Genomic DNA, 16,572 nt, shown 5'->3' on the forward strand with positions numbered 1-16,572 from the left:
TATTTATGTATTTATTTATTTATTTACTTTGCTCAGTGTGCTCCAAGTTCATATCACTGTGTAATATAAATCATATTCAGACAAAGAACATGCTGAAGCATCCGATATAGATTCAATCTCAATTTTTCTACGTGATAAGAAAAAACAAAACAAAATAACAGTAAAATTGAAAACTAAGAACAGAAAGTTTGATTTTCTTATATTTAGAATTTTAACTGCTGATTCACCTCCAAGAAAAACACCGGAAGATGCGGTAGAACTACAAACCGTGAGGAATAATCACCGTGACGTAACATGTTTTGATTGTACTGCGGAGTGAGTCATCGCTCTGATAGAGGATCTTTGTCCAGTCTCATCGCGAGCTCCTCCGCGCAGTCTCCCTGCATCCTCGCGCGAGCATCACTGCACACCGAGCTGAGCACCGACAGAGACACCGACCACCGAGCTCCGTCAGCGGACATATGCAGCGTTTCTCCCCGGGACCAGTGGCTCGTCCTCGGTGATTTCTCTCGTCGGTTCGTCGCCGCTCTATGGATGTGAAGTAACGGCGGCTGTCAGTCAGTCGGTGTCCTTCATCTCTCTGCTCTTCTTCCCGCTCCGCTCCGTCAGGACCGCAGCCTGCACACAGACACAAAATGGCGGACATGATCGAGCTGGGACCCGCCTACGGTGAGAGCGAGGCCTCTTCTCCTTCATCATCTGCTTTTTCTCTCCTTCTTCTTCTTTTTCTTTCTGATGTATCATGTCCAAACGACTCCGTTTAAACTCATCCAGTCTGATTTTATCTTCACCTGACGCTGTTTTGTCTTCAGTGCAGCGGATTTTGGACTAAAATGTCCTGTCATCTTCATTAACGGTCTACACCCAGTTATCATGGCAACACCCGACATTTTTTATTTTAATCGACCCTCTTTTTAAAAATTTAATCCTAAAAATTAGATTATTTTCATCACAAACTGTCGTTTCTGACTCGACATAAATTGTTTCAAGGTGATTATTTCACGCCACAACAGTTAGAATCGATGGATCGAATATAAATATTGATCAATTGGTCATTTTATTATTAACTAGAGACAGCAGAGTGTAGTGTGTGAAAATGGAGCTTCAGTCCATCAGGGTACAGTCTGCACAAATAAAAATATCATCATCATCATCATCACCATCCCGACACACACACACACACACACACACACACACACACACACACACACACACACACACACACACACACACACAGGCAGCTCCTACGCACCGTCTGCCTCTGCCGTGGGCCGCGGTGTGCGTGCGCGTGCCAGTCGGGGCGGGTATCGGGTGACGTCATGTCTGAACCCGGCGATGTTTTCTTGGGACACACACACAAAAAACCTACTGTACCTGCAGATGTGATCAATGTTATTATTGATATGAAAAGAATAATTTTCTTCGAGTGTTTATTGATCATAATGTGTGAAAACTGATAACATGGAAAAATCTAAATAAGAAGCAAATACTGGGGGAAAAATATAGAACAGTAAGTCAGTCAGTGGATCAACACACACACACACACACACACACACACACACACACACACACGATACAATCAGCTAATTTTTTTATTTTTTTATTTTTCTTATTAAGAATTTTCAAAGCCAAACAAAAAGTAACATTGGCCATAAAAGTAATAATATAAACTGTAACATGTTGTGTTGTTCTGTTTCACAGTCAGTGAAACACACAGGAACTTTAGATGAAGAACAGAAGTTAATATCTGACCGTGTCTCTGCTTCATGTGTCATCAATGATCTGTGTATCTCTACTCACAATCAATCAACAATATTTGTAACTGATAAATCAAGAAGCAGCAGATCCTCATGTCACATATCAGTGAGTTCACTGTCGATTCTGCCGCAGTTAATGATTCATTTTTAATTGATTAATCTGAGAGTTATTTTCTCGATTAGTTGATTAATGTGATGACTAATTCATTGATTACTCTAAAGATTTGTTTTTTATTTGAATAATTGAAGAATTAGTATTGTAAACTGTCAGTTCTTTCTTTAATCGATCACTGGTAAAATTAATGATCAATTAATCAATTAACCAAACTTATAAAATGAAATGAAATGAAATAAATAAAACTTAAAATGTTTGTATTTACCAAACAACCCCTCAATCAGAATTTAATTTCCACAGCAACATGTTCCACGTTCTCTGACAGATTTAAAAGTTCCTGTTAGAACTTTATATAAAAGTTCACTTGGAACCCTTTCAAAGAGTTCTACCTAGAACTCAGCATAAAGGGTTCTATCTAGAACCATCTGTGAAAGGTTTCACCTAGAAACCACTGTGAGAGAGTCTACAGAGAACCCTTTTATGGTTCAGTGTTTTCACCTAGAACCTTCTCTGGAGACCTTTTCCACTTTTCCAATGGTGCTAACAAGAATCTAACTAGGTGGTTCTACTGAGAACCTTTTTATATTCCAATGGTTTTGTCTAGAACACACAGAGGGGGTTCTACTGAGCACCGTTTTATATTATGGTACAAAGAACCCTTGAATGAATTCTTTTAGGATCAACAATCCTTGAAGAACTAAAAGGTGCCTTCGATGAAAAGTGTTCTTAACAGAACCCTCAGTCTTACAAAGAACCCTTGACAAACTCTTTCTTCCAACAAGGGTTCTTCAGAAGCAAATAGATTTGGGTAGAACCACAGCCCTGCAGGAAGAACCCTTTTGGAAACCTTATTTCTGTGCAGCCTGTGAAACGTGAGGAGCTTCATGTTTCAGATGATTATTTCATCCTAGATCAATTATATTTTATATGATCGATCAAATTCTTAATTACCGATTCATTGATCATTGATTATTTGTTATCATTCCTACTAAGAATTAATTTACTCAAAATAAACTTAAAAAAAAGTCTCATTAATATTTCAATATTTTATTCAGTTGTCATCCTGAAAATATGAAATGAAATCAGTGCTGATTGTGTCATCTTTTAAAATCTGTGGAACTTCAGAAATAATCACAATAAAAACATAAATTCAGATCAGTGAGTCCAAACAGATCAAACTTTATGTTCTTGTAGTTCTTTACTGTCAATATTTATTTATGATGAAAATATGCATCTGCTGTTTTCTTGTTGAAGGTAAAATGTGGAACTAACAGCTTTATAAGTTCTGTTGAGCTGCACAGACATTCTCACCTGCAGACGTTCTCACCTGCAGACGTTCTCACCTGCAGACCCGCAGACGTTCTCAGCCACAGACGTTCTCACCCACAGACATTCTCACCTGCAGACCCGCAGACTTTCTCATCCGCAGACGTTCTCATCTGCAGACCCACAGACGTTCTCACTTGCAGACGTTCTCACCCGCAGACGTTCTCACCTGCAGACGTTCTCCAGATGAACGTTCAGACCTCAACAGATAGCAAACATCACATCATCATCATCGTTTTTCTGTGAAAATGAAAATTGTGATGCTAAAACGATCATTTCCATTAATCCTGAATAATAACATCTATCAGAATAATCAATGAGCACTGCAGATGTTATTGTTACAGTTAATAGTATATTGGAATTTTATTGATTATAAAGTGTTGAAGGTGAAGATAAAATGAAAGGATTCATCTACAGCGAGCAGAAAATACTGTAAACAAGTCAAAGTCAAACAATTTTTATTTTAATTTTAACAATAAATTTTCACAATCAGCTAATTATGATTCATCAATTAAAAAAAAGCTTATTTTGACAGAAACAACATCCGTTATTGATTAATTTGAGTTACAGAAGAAGTCAGTCTCAGTGTGTTTCAGATCTGTGACAGAAAATAATCAATAATCAGGTTCTCAGATGTTCTCTGGTTTTTATCTCAGGAAACTGAATGTGTTGCTGACGTCACAGTTTATAATTTATTGATCTAATTATCATTTGTTTCTGTCCCATAAACAAAAGACGTTTGAGACGTTCAGACTTTCAAATCCTGTTCATCACGTGTTTGTTTGGTTCAGACCCCAACAAATGTCACAATTTTATTGATTTTTTATTTTATTTTACTTCAGTAAAGTGAACATTATAATGGAAAAATCATCACTCCCACACTGTAAAAATAAAAAAGTTGAGAAAACTCAGACTGCAGCAGATTTTTGAGCTCAACTCAAACTCTTTAGTTTTGAAGAAGTGTAACCAACTTCTGATCTTTAGTTGAGATAATTCACTTTTCTTCTTTAGATAAACTTAAAGCTTTGATTTTACAAACTCAAAACATTGTATTTAAAAAAAAGAGTAAATTCGTTGAAGTGAAAGTAAATGTTAAAATTTTAATATTTTGAATTAAAACTATTATTATTAATTTTTCAGGCACTTATTTCCTATTATGAGTAAAAAGATACGGGACATTTAAGCATAATGAGACAAAATCAGTGCATTTAGGTGGAATTAACAGGATCTTATTTTTTTCTCTCATCAGTTAAACAATTAACACATTTTAATGCTATATAAAAGGTGCACTGCAGGTATAAATCTCAAATTTGCTGAATGCCCGACCCAGAGTTTGGGAGTGAGTGATCTGAAGAACAAATGTAAAGTATCTCAACTAAAGATTACAGGTCAGCAAAACTTTTTAAAGTTTATTTCAAAGCTTAAAGAGTTTGAGTTGGGCTCAAAACTCAAAAATCTGCCGCAGTACGTCATTTTTTTTTACAGTGCACTCATTTTTTTGCATATTGCACTGGGAATATTTCAGTCAAAATCATCATAATAAGACTTTTTTGCCGTATTGTGCAGCTCTGCAAGACAGATTCAAGTTTGATGGTAAATCTGTGCTAAATGTTCATGAGCCAATGAGAATTAATGACGTAGATATTTATCTTAAAATGCAGCCAGTGATTGGATGGATCAGATGAGACCGTGTCAGTGATTTACCTGCTGCAGAAACAACAACAACACACCTGTTAGTCTGATCTGAGGTCAGCACTGTGGTCTAAAAACAGACGGCTGAAGCTGCAGCAAACAGCTCAGTTAGATACCAGTCATTCCCAAACACTGGGGCGGGACCCACAGGGGGGTCACTGCAGGTTTTGTTTGGGTCGCCAAATAAATAAAAAGACAATGGAAGAAATTTAGTAGCATAATAATTATATTCCTATAATTCAGCGTCTAAAAGGACTGCAAATAATTTATTGCCAATCAATCTGTCCATGATATCCATGATTGATCGATCAGTTGAAAATCGATTAATTAATCCTGTCACAATCTTGTTAATTGAATTGGACATACCTCCGGATGCTCCACCTGTTTTCATATGTTTGGATCTTTTTTTCAACTAGTGATCAATCTGGCATAAATCTGCACTCCACCTGTTTGATTATTTTTTCACGATTAATCGATTAATCATTTAGTCTATAAAATCACAAACAGTGAAAAATGTTCATCCCAGTTTCTCAGAGTCCTCCAACCACTGTGGGGCGCTGTGGGATTCAGGCTTGTGATGTTCACATGTGCTACAGACACAGTAGGTGCATTTGAGCTGCGCAGAATTGATCACTGCACAATGCATGATGGTTAGATTTGTGTCTGACTTGGTCCCGACTTGCTCTGACGTCACGCACTCGTGGGCAAAGATGACCTGACGACTGTAAACGCCTGACTGTCACCCTATCGATGAGCTGACAGGCTCTGATTGGCTCTTAGTTTGACAACAAACACCACGTGTTGTATAAAATACTGATTTTCTGTGTAACTGTAATATTTAACACAAGATATATCAGTCTGATGTTCTGCAGTGAAGTTTTAACAATCAAATATTTAATGTCTGATAAAAATAATAGAAGTTTTATGTACGACTCATCAAACTAACAGTTACAAGGCAGATAAAAGAAGAGAGGATCATGTCACAGTAGGAGGGGCTTCTCTATTTCAAATTCAATCAGAGATCAATAACACACTTTATTTCTTCAGCTGTGAACGTGGTCTGCAGACTACAGGTGGTGATCTAACAGGAAGTTAGTGTCACTTCCTGTTTGTTCTCTGAAGGCTGTTGGAAGCTGTCCAACCAGACAGCAGCTTTTTTGTCTCCACCTCCTCGTGCTGATCCTGATCTCGTCGTGTTGTCCAGGCGACGAGCAGCTCATCTCAAACGAGCCTAATGCTGAGACACAGCCCTCATTTGCATAATGCCCATGATGCATTGCTGAGAGTTTTACTGCTTTATGTTTCAAAGTACAAATGTTATGTTTCGTTAGTGTTTTTACGTTTTGTTGTTCTTTGTTGGTAAATGTCATATTTGTGTTGGTTTCAGTCGACACTATGAGTGATGAGTCTTGTAGAAACTTGACACTAAAAGGAGTGGAGGTTCTGCTTCACTTTGTGTTGAACAGTGTGGAGAACAGGAACGTTGTGTACAGGTGACTGACAATACAAACACATTGGAGTTTAATAAGCACAGGCACCGATAGTGGAATCAAAAATAGAGTTTAGTTGAGCTTCTTTTGTCTTTTTTTTTCTGCAAGATTGAATAAAATAATGTGTGTTTAGTGCAGCGCAGACGTCCTATTGGCTCTCATCCAGCCAATAAGGAGGAGGGAGGAGTTTATGTAATAAATGATTGTTGTTGCTGCAGATCAGAAACTCTGTCAGAGTCCTGTTAGTTCATCCAGAATCTAACTCAGCTCAGTGTTAGAGCCTCACACACAGCTCAGTGTGTGTGTGTGTGTGTGTGTGTGTGTGTGTGTGTGTGTGTGTGTGTGTGTGTGTCTGTGTGTGTGTGTTGCTAGGCAGCGAGCTCAGCTGCTTTCAGCTCTTTCCAAAACATGACATCATCTGATGGAGTGTGAATGGAAGCCGACAACAACAGGAAGGAGGATTTGAGGATTTGAGCAGCTTGTTTGTGATTATTGGAGCTCAAAGTAAAAATGAATCTTCAGCAGCTTTTACAGTTTAATCAGTAACGAGTTTTTTGTCGTTTTATAATTAACTGTGGAGTCGGCATGAAAATAATTACAGTAGTTTAATAGATGTGACTAATGTGGATCAATTTATTACAGAGATCATCGTTTCTATTAGTTTCTTTATTTACTGATCAGATTTGAGTTCATAAAATATCTGAAAACAGAAATAAAAAAATTTCATCCAGTCCTCATTAGAGATGTTAATGATTAATCTTTAATTGATTCTTCAGTGTCAGGAATTGAACCAATCAAAAATGTATTGATTGATAATTAATCAATAGTATATGTGGTAGTAAATGTGCCTCTTTTGATATTGTGTTTGTTGTTCAGCAGAGACATTTGATCGATAAGAAAACTTCAACCTAATAAGAAAAAAGTGAGACAAAATGAAAATAAGTGAAAAAAAGAAATAAGTGCTTTTGCATTGTTTTGCATCTTAGTTATTAATAATTAATGGATTAATTGGTTGTTAGCATTTTTCAACATCAGTTAAGACGGCTTGTTCCCAAATGTTTTCCTCCTTCTTGCTAGAGTCTCAGCTGGGAGACGTGTGCAAACAGTGAATTCAGTTATGCTGTGTATGTTTACTGCGTCCAGTAAACAAAATATATTCAGTGTCAATAAATTCAATATTCTGCACATATTTTCCTTTTTAGACAAAGAAATACAACTTTACACCTTCTGATCTGAAGTTTGGCTCTTTTACTGAAACAAATTGAAATGTCTTGTTAAATCATAAAACTCTGTGCTGTGCAGAGCAGAGCTGTCACTCTGCACACCTTTACATTAGTGAAAGAAAATGACAATTGTTGCCCCCAAAAAAACAACCAGTGATGGATTCAGCCCATCATCAAAGGACGATATTGTTGCAAAGTCTTACTGTAAAAATGACTTTTAAACAGTTTGAAAGTTTGTTCACAGATTCTCATTTAGGCTACAGGATTAACTATCAGGGTTTCTACTTGTATCTAATAGAAACCCTATAAATTTAGCATTAATAGAATCAAAACGTAAAAATTCACATGTTGCATCTTGGCAGGGCTAAATTGTATCGAACTGAATCACTGGCTATTTAAAAATGTCTAAGACGCATCATATCGTTGAACATTTGTCAGATCAGTCTCAGTCACAGAGATTCACACCCCAAAAAGATAAAGAAAAGTGTTTACAACTTGCAGCTTTAGCTCGTAGAACATCTGTACCAGAATGACAAACTGCTCCTCACCAGACGGCTCTTATACTCAGACCAGTGTAGCATCAGTGTAACAGGACAACAATACTCCTCTGTACACAGCAAACAAAAGCTCCACAAACGACTCCTCCTCTCCTCCTCCTCCTCCCACAGGGATCTCTGATGTTTCTAATGAGACCTCAGGAGGGTCTGTGTGGTGACATCACTGTCACCATTTATAACTATGATGTCACCGTATAACATCACAGGATAAAAAGAATGATGTCATCATCATCACTGAGGAGACCCTGACTTAGCCCCACCAACCACAGGAGTGTGTCTTATTGCATTATAGGAAATGTAGGCTCCAGGATTTCTCCACCGTCTTTGGGGCTGCAAGTAATTAGTAATTTAATGATTCATCAATTTGCTCATTTTTTCTTTAAAAGTAAATAAACTGTTTCAGATAATTGTGCTGCACAATTAATCACAGCCGAGTGCAATATACAGATCACACAACCAGAACCAAGTCACACCTTTTTAAATAAGACGAAACATCATTATAATGAGGTTCTGTAGAGGTTCTGTAGAGCTACAGAGACGTTCTGCCCTAAAAACCTTGTTTGTTTCAGACCTTAATAAATATCACTTCATCATCATTTTAATAGTTTTTTTTTTCAGTGAACATGAAACTTGTGATCCAAAGTTTAGAATTTTTATGAATCATATCACAGTTTCAGTCAAACTAATCCCAGTATGACTTTTTTAATTAGATAATTAAACTTTATCATCAGCAGTAAAGGAACATTTAAAAAACTTCTACAACATACAGTTACTCACTACTCAGTTTAGTCAAATATGTAATAATATTTAAGATAATAACAGTAAAGATGATAAATATTATAATAAATCACAGCACATATCTTCAGTTTGGTGCATTAATGTTTTTCACTTTAATTTGATAGAAATCAGAAACATTTTTGCCTGAAAAACACATTAAAGATCAATCGATTATGAGACTTGTTGCAGATTGATTGTGTTTCAGCTCTGTGTGTCCTAACATGTCCTCTGTGTGTGTCTGTCTCAGCCATGTCTCCGGTCCTGGCGGGCTTCCTGGGAGCTGGTGTTCTGGTGTTGGTGGTGGTGGTTCTGGTTCTGCTGTGGTCTTTCTGTCAGCGTCGTTACCTGCGGATCACCGGACGCTACAAGCTGCACGGAGACCGTTACTGTGACGCCGAGGACCCCCCCTACAAGTTCATCCACATGTTGAAGGGCATCAGCATTTACCCAGAATCTCTCAGCAGCAGCAAGAGGATCGTACGCGGCATCCGGCGTGCAGACCGCTCTGACCGCGATGGAGAGCGAAGCTGCCCTGGCACCACCGCGGGGAGGGGCATGGTGCTGGTGGACGCTGAGAACAACATCCTGGACGTCCCCGGGCAGCTGCAGATGAGTCACCTGGTCCCCCCCGCTGGGGGCGGCCCCGCCCACAGCCAGGCGCGCCTGGAGCGAGCACTGCCGGTCCGCGCCGACTACTGCTGCCTGGACAGCAGCTCGGCCAGCAGCAGCCAGACCAGCAGCAAGACGGCGTCCCCCTTCACCCCTGCCTCCTCGGAGCCTGAGCCTGAACCCAGCCTGGGCGCCATCAGCCTCACCGTCGACTACAACTTCCCTAAGAAGGCCCTGGTGGTGACCATCGTCGGGGCCCGGGGCCTCCCCGCCATGGACGAGCAGGCGGGCAGCTCAGACCCGTACGTGAAGATGACCATCCTGCCAGAGAAGAAGCACCGCGTCAAGACCCGCGTGCTGAGGAAGACCCTGGACCCGCTGTTCGACGAGACGTTCACCTTCTACGGCGTGGCCTACAGCTCGCTGCCCGAGCTCACCCTACACTTCCTGGTTCTAAGCTTCGACCGCTTCGCCCGCGACGATGTCATCGGGGAGGCCGTGGTGCCACTGAAGGGCGTGGACCCGAGCACGGGTCGAGTCCACCTGAGTCAGCAGATCACCAAGAGGAACATGCAGGTGAGCAAAAAGGAGCATTCTGTAGTTTTATAACCTAAAATTCTGTAGTTTTGATTCATTTCTGTCCAAAAATCTTAAACGGATAGTTCACTCAAAACATTAAAATTCAGTCATAATCTACTCATGAACCATTCATCATTTACAGTCTACAGAACTCTGCTGCAGTGGAAGTGAATGGTGACTGTTTTCAAATGGGAAAAAAAAGCAACAGAATAAAATCAAGTGTCCTAAAGTCTCAACATGCTTTTTGCACACTGTCACACACACACACACACACACACACACACACACACACACACACACACACACAAACACACACACACAGTTCAGACAGTGAGCATGTGAACGTGGCTCCAAACTAAAGATCTACAGTGAAGATTCAGGCTAAAAACATGGTGGAAGTAATATTTTATTTAGTCAACTTGTCATGTTGGAGTTTTAGGAGACTTGGATTACAGCAGACGAGCAGCATGGAGGCAGTTTATGTTTTTATTCTGTTGTTTCTTTACAATTGAAAACTGGTCACCATTCACTTCCATTGTTTGAGAGATTATGTATCTCTGTTCTCCTGTGAAACTCCAGCAGAGTTTTGTGGATTAAAAAAGCTAAACCAGACCTTCAGTCAGCATGAGGGTGAGGAGAAAATGAGTGGATTTTCATTTTCAGGTGAACTATCCCTTTAACTTAGTTTGCTGCTGGAGAGGATTTACTGTGATCGTTTTTATTCACTCTGATCAAACAGAAGAAAAGTGATAAATCATCACAGGAAGTCTGAAGCAGATCAGAAATGATTCAGTAATGAACAAAATACAGTGTTTCCTCTAGGATTTTTTTCAGCAGCGGGGGCAGGCGTTCCGTTTCTCTTCTTAGAGAAATATTTCAATAAACTCATCTAAAAAATGCAGTCAGTTGTTACATAATGGTGTGTAGATATTAACGTTAGCCTAATACTATCAATTAGTTTACCTCCGCGGCCCGTTCAAGTAAAGTCTGCATGTGGGAAACTTTGGTGTTGTTGTTGTTGTCCTGAGATGCTGCTGTCAGCGCTGTGTGTCACCATGGCAACAGGTCAATGTGACCTCAGAGCAGCGTGGGTAATCAGACCTCGGCGTGTCTCGGTCACAGGCTCACTGCTGTTGTGTCTTTATCAGGTTAAAGTTGGATTTCAGGCAGAATGTGATCATGTGACAAAATCGACCTCACAAACAACAACGTCCAACTGTGAGCTCAGTGACAAACACACAACTGAAGTGACAACAAAAACGGAGGTCAACACAAACTCTGTTAGGGTGGAATTTATGGCACTGCTGCTGTGTTGAATTAAAATCGATTTTATGGATCTTAATGTTGTCATAATACAAGTGCAGTCTCCAGATGACAGAGCCAGAACCAAACAGAAATATTCTGAAAGAGGAAAAATGTGTGAAAACATCATTATAATGAGGTTCTGCAGAGATGTTCTGACCTAAAAAAGATCTTTGAAGAAAGAAAACTTGATTCTCGATATGTTGTATCAAATATCAATCAGTGTTTGCCAAAGTCCAAGATGACGTCCTCAGATGTCTCGTTTTGTCCACAACTCAAAGATCATCAGTTTACTGTCAGAGACGAGTAAAGAAACCAGGAAATATTCACATTTAAGAAACTGAAATCAGAGAATTTGGACTTGGACTAAATTGAAAAATGACCAAACGTGGAGAGCAAAGACGGACAGACGGCCATGAGCTCCACATGTTTGGTCTTTCCTCTAACAGTTAGTTTCTCAATTAATCAATCAGCTGTTTGGTCCATAATAGTGAACAATTGATCCTGTCACAGTCTTGGAAAATAGATCCAGACATGTGAGAACAGCTGGAGTTCCATCTGTTCTCACATGTCTGGATCTATTTTCAACTAGTGATCAATCTGGCAATAATTTTTCCAATAATCAACTGTTCCCACAAAGTCCAGGTTCTTATTTGTACTTGACTAATTTAACTTTCTGCTACTTTATACTTCTACTCCATTATTGTACTTTTACTCCACTACATTTAGTTGCTAGTTACTTTTCAGCCGTCCAGTTAAAACCTTCAGATGTTGAATGTTTGTGATAAACTGAGGAATTGTTCCTTAATGTGTGTGTGTGCATGTGTGTGTGTGTGCGTGCGTGTGTGTGTGTGTGTTTCAGTGTGAGAGTCGTGGGGAGCTGCTGGCGTCTCTGTCCTACCAGCCGGTGTCTCATCGTCTCAGCGTGGTCGTCCTGAAGGCTCGTCACCTCCCCAAGATGGACATCACCGGCCTGTCAGCAAGTGAGTTCACGCAGCGGGACCAGGAGCAGAGGATCATGGGAGTTCATGTAGTTTAACGTTAGATTTGTCTTTTGCATTCTGTCTGTGTTCTTCAACTTTAACTTTACAGGTACAGGTAGATCTGACTGAGCAATCTGATTATATCGTCAATTGTGAAATCGTGAAACTACACATCGTCTTTGATTTTCAATATTGTTGTATCATGATATTTTCCTGTTTTACAAGGATGTATAAAAGTAACTTCTACTAATTATTTGTCTTAAACCACAGGATCTTTATATCCACATAACTGAAGATTATTTATCAAAAGTCTGATCGTGTTAATTAGAGATGTTAATCAATGAAAAATGTATCCAATTAAAATGTATTAATAATTAATCAATAGTCTAGAAATGTGACACTGTTGTTGTGGAAAATGAGAAAAACTGCAGTTTGTATTGTTTTAGTTATTAATGATGAATCAGTTATTTGTCTTTTCAACTGTTGCTTTAGACAACTGTGAGTCTGTGACATGCTGCTACAAGCTTAAAAATGGAGGCGGAGTTTGCAGCTGAATCAGCTGAGAAATGATTTGGCAGCAGATATCAGAGTCACACCCAGACTGAGCTCACAGAGGAGTTTAGTGTTTGTCTCTGTTGGATTTATTCACTTTGATCTCTTGAAAACATCCACGTTGGTTCATGATTCAACAGGAACCACAAACCGTCTGCTGCTGCTTGTTAAAAAGGACCTGACTAACTGCTGGACTAGATTTCATTACATACATTGTTTCCAGTTGTTAGTCAGGCCCCGTGTGTTTTCAGAGAAACAAAGATTACATCAGTCAAAAATCACATTTTTAACATCATTATTAACATGAGCGACGCGTCAGGACCGAGACGCTCACAGTGTTCATGAAGGGAGCAGATCAAACACAGAACACAAACTAAAACATTCAAATACTTTAAACATGTTAGAAAATGTTCCACATCATTTACTTTCACTTTACAGTTTTTCATCTTGTTTCAGTAAAAGTAAAGTGGAGGATTTTTTTTTTCTGTTTAAAATAATTAGCAGATTAATTGAGAAATTATTGAAAACAATTTTGATAATCAAATAATCATTTTAGTTATTTTTAAAAGCAGCACATTTATCAAATAAAATAAAGGTAATAAAATATACATGTAGATGTCATCAAGATATTTTTAATATTCAATATATTGTCACATCCTGATCTTTACTGTGATTATTGTGATAAAACATTATGAATATTTATGAGTGCTCATATCTGTAATACAGTTGATATAAAGCATTATAAGTATGTATGGTTATATGTTTATAATGCATTATAACCGTGGGTGTCATAGACAGTGTTACCGACCAAACGATTAATAGATGAATCAATAAAACCATCAGATAATGACTTTATAATGATAATAGTCAACATAAAGGTTTATTTATTTTCATTTATACAGTCTATATTTGTTTTTGTGGATTATTTCCAGTTTTGTTGTTTTTGTAGGTAAATTGTTTGTATGTTAGTTTTATTCGTTTCATTATTTTCTCCTCAGACCCCTACGTGAAGGTGAACGTCTTCTACGGCCGCAAGCGCATCGCCAAGAAGAAGACCCATGTGAAGAAGTGCACGCTGAACCCAGTCTTCAACGAGTCCTTCATCTACGACATCCCGCCTGAGCTGCTGCCTGAGATCTCCGTCGAGTTCCTGGTGGTCGACTTCGACCGGACCACCAAGAACGAGGTGCTGGGCCGCCTGCTGCTCGGCCTGCACAGCCCCGCCCCCTCCGGAGCCTCCCACTGGAGGGAGGTCTGCGAAAACCCCCGCCGGCAGATCTCCAAATGGCACAACCTGAGCGAGTACTGAGGGAGGAGCAGCAGGAACCAGCTGACACCACCGAGCAGCTGGGACTCCACCAGTGAACACCACTGGGAGTTAAAGACTCAGTGTACAGCACACACACACACACACACACACACACACACAGTAAACACTCTGAGCCTGTTCACACCTGGTGTTACAGTGTGATCAGATCTCAGCTGCTGCTCTGAGGTCAGATCTTGATCTTGAGCTCTTCTGTCAGTTGAATGTTGTTTTAGTTGAGCTGCACTCTGAGCTCGTCTCAGTGAGCTTCATGTTTGAGCTGCGCTGTCAGCAGCCTGACAGGACAGACGCTCTGTGGTGCGCTGGGATTTCATAGCTGAACTCTGATCAGGACCATGAACACTTTGACTGGTGTAGATCTGATGCTTCACGTCACAGATGATAGAGAGAGACATTAATGACTGATTTGATTCATTAATTAATGATTCAGAGTAAAAGTGTGCATCCCAGCGCACCACAGAGCATCTCTCCTGCTCTTCACAGCAACACCGTGTGTTTTTTTTTTTTTTACAAGGAAAGAAAGTTCATGTTTTAAATTTAATGTCAAATTTACAAGAATCCCCAGATGATTAGGAATTCAGCCTTTCACTTTTCCAAACTGTACCTGAATCAGCAGAATGTGTTTAACCAGGACACACTGCTGACAGAACGTGGTCACATGACTTACATAATACCAGGTGTGAACGTGTTAATATCAGGTGTGAACTGGTCCTCTCTCTCTCTCTCTCTCTCTGTCTCTATTATCTCTCTCTACCACCACTACATTTGCAAGTCAAAGAAGAATCTGCTGCAGTTAATTTTTAATTTCAGCAAAGAAACAAAAGAAAACGAGCTGTTTTTAAAAGATGAAATCATTTCTCAGACTGTCCTCATGTCTCCTCTGGCTGTGTGTGTGTGGACGGGGGGAAGGAATGCTCCAATAAGATTTTAAAAAAAGAGAAAAAAAGACTCCCCTCTTGCTGTTGTTGTCATGCAGTTCATTGCATGTCTGTCCCCAGAGAAAAAGACAAACTCACACTGACTGATCGACAGGAGGACGTCTCCAAGAGTCCAACGTGATGAAAATCTAAATACTAACTAACACTGCATTTAACGAAACTAAGCTGAATATATTCAAGTATAATTACTCCTCTGTAGGACCAAATAAGAACCTGCTCCCACGTCTCGACCACATGATGAAACATGTTCAGTTTTTTTTTGGGGGGGGGGTGTCGGAGTCGGCAGCATGCTCCCTGCCTGCAGCGCGACCCTCCCACCCCACCAACAGAAGATTCAACATCATTTTCACCCGTCGCTCCGGCAGCAGAACGTACAACTGCACCTTCATCCTGGAGAACTTTACAACAGGACTGTAGACGACGCACAACGCCCTCGTGTTCGTGTGGATTTAAAAACTCCTCCTCACTGAAGACTCCTGTAGATGTTTCTGAATCAGACCCACAGACTGAGAGACGATGTAAAATACTGTTTGTAACATGAACGATATTTAATTTAAAGAACCCTCTGAAGGAAGCAGCTGTGGTGGCTGATGGGTGTTTGAAGACGGGTGTCTGGAGATGTTCATGACTTCATTATCACGTCACAGCTGGTAGATACTTCAAATTCAGGAATCCATATGAACTGAGATAAAAAAAAAAAAAAACTCAATAAGTCAGTAATAATGGATTAAAAACGAGGTTAAGAACAGTCAAAAGATTACTAACAGAGCAGAGAGTCATAATTAAATAAAGAGATGAATAAAAATAGGTGCCAAAATAAAGAACAGACTCAGTCTATGAAGTCCTTAAAGGAGCATTACACAGCAGCATAAAGTCCTTCAGTCTCAGTAACTACCAACTCGTTTCTTATTAAATCACGTTGAACCATTAAAACTAAACAAACGTCTCAGCTGGTGGAGATTTTAGTGATGTGTAACGGAACGTCTGCAGCCGTGTCGAATCAAGAACAAGCTAGCATAACGTCTAGAAACCACAGTTTCAGAGGCTTTTTAGATAAATCTTTGTAAATGTAGTTATTAGGTTTCTGTGTGCTAAGATGGAGAAATCTGTCAGCGGGAGCAAAGAGCTGCAGGACTGAGATCTTAGTTAGCATGTTAGCACCTGTCGTTCACCTGTCGGTTTGATGTCTGAAATAAGTTCTGCAGGTTTCACGTGTTGTTCTACCACATAAAATACTTGAGTGAATACCTCACCACTGAATGTTGAAGTTGTTGTGAATCTTAAAAATAGCGGTTTCTAGCGAGCGGTTAATGAGACTACAGAGGTTGTCACTGACGCTGATGTC

General features: G+C 39.6%; 1 protein-coding gene across 1 annotated transcript; it reads left to right on the plus strand.

The window, feature by feature from the left end:
- The first annotated feature begins 366 nt into the window (after positions 1-366).
- Positions 367-15,473, plus strand: syt11b (synaptotagmin XIb). Its single transcript, XM_084727359.1, has 4 exons — positions 367-669; positions 9,185-10,122; positions 12,290-12,410; positions 13,961-15,473. The coding sequence occupies exons 1-4, from the start codon at positions 636-638 to the stop codon at positions 14,269-14,271; spliced, it is 1,404 nt and encodes a 467-aa protein (XP_084583485.1). The 5' UTR covers positions 367-635; the 3' UTR covers positions 14,272-15,473.
- The last annotated feature ends 1,099 nt before the right edge of the window (positions 15,474-16,572 follow it).

Source organism: Lutjanus erythropterus, chromosome 9 (genome assembly GCF_056507025.1).
Source record: "Lutjanus erythropterus isolate fLutEry1 chromosome 9, fLutEry1.hap2, whole genome shotgun sequence".
NCBI classification, from domain to species: Eukaryota; Metazoa; Chordata; class Actinopteri; order Lutjaniformes; family Lutjanidae; genus Lutjanus; species Lutjanus erythropterus.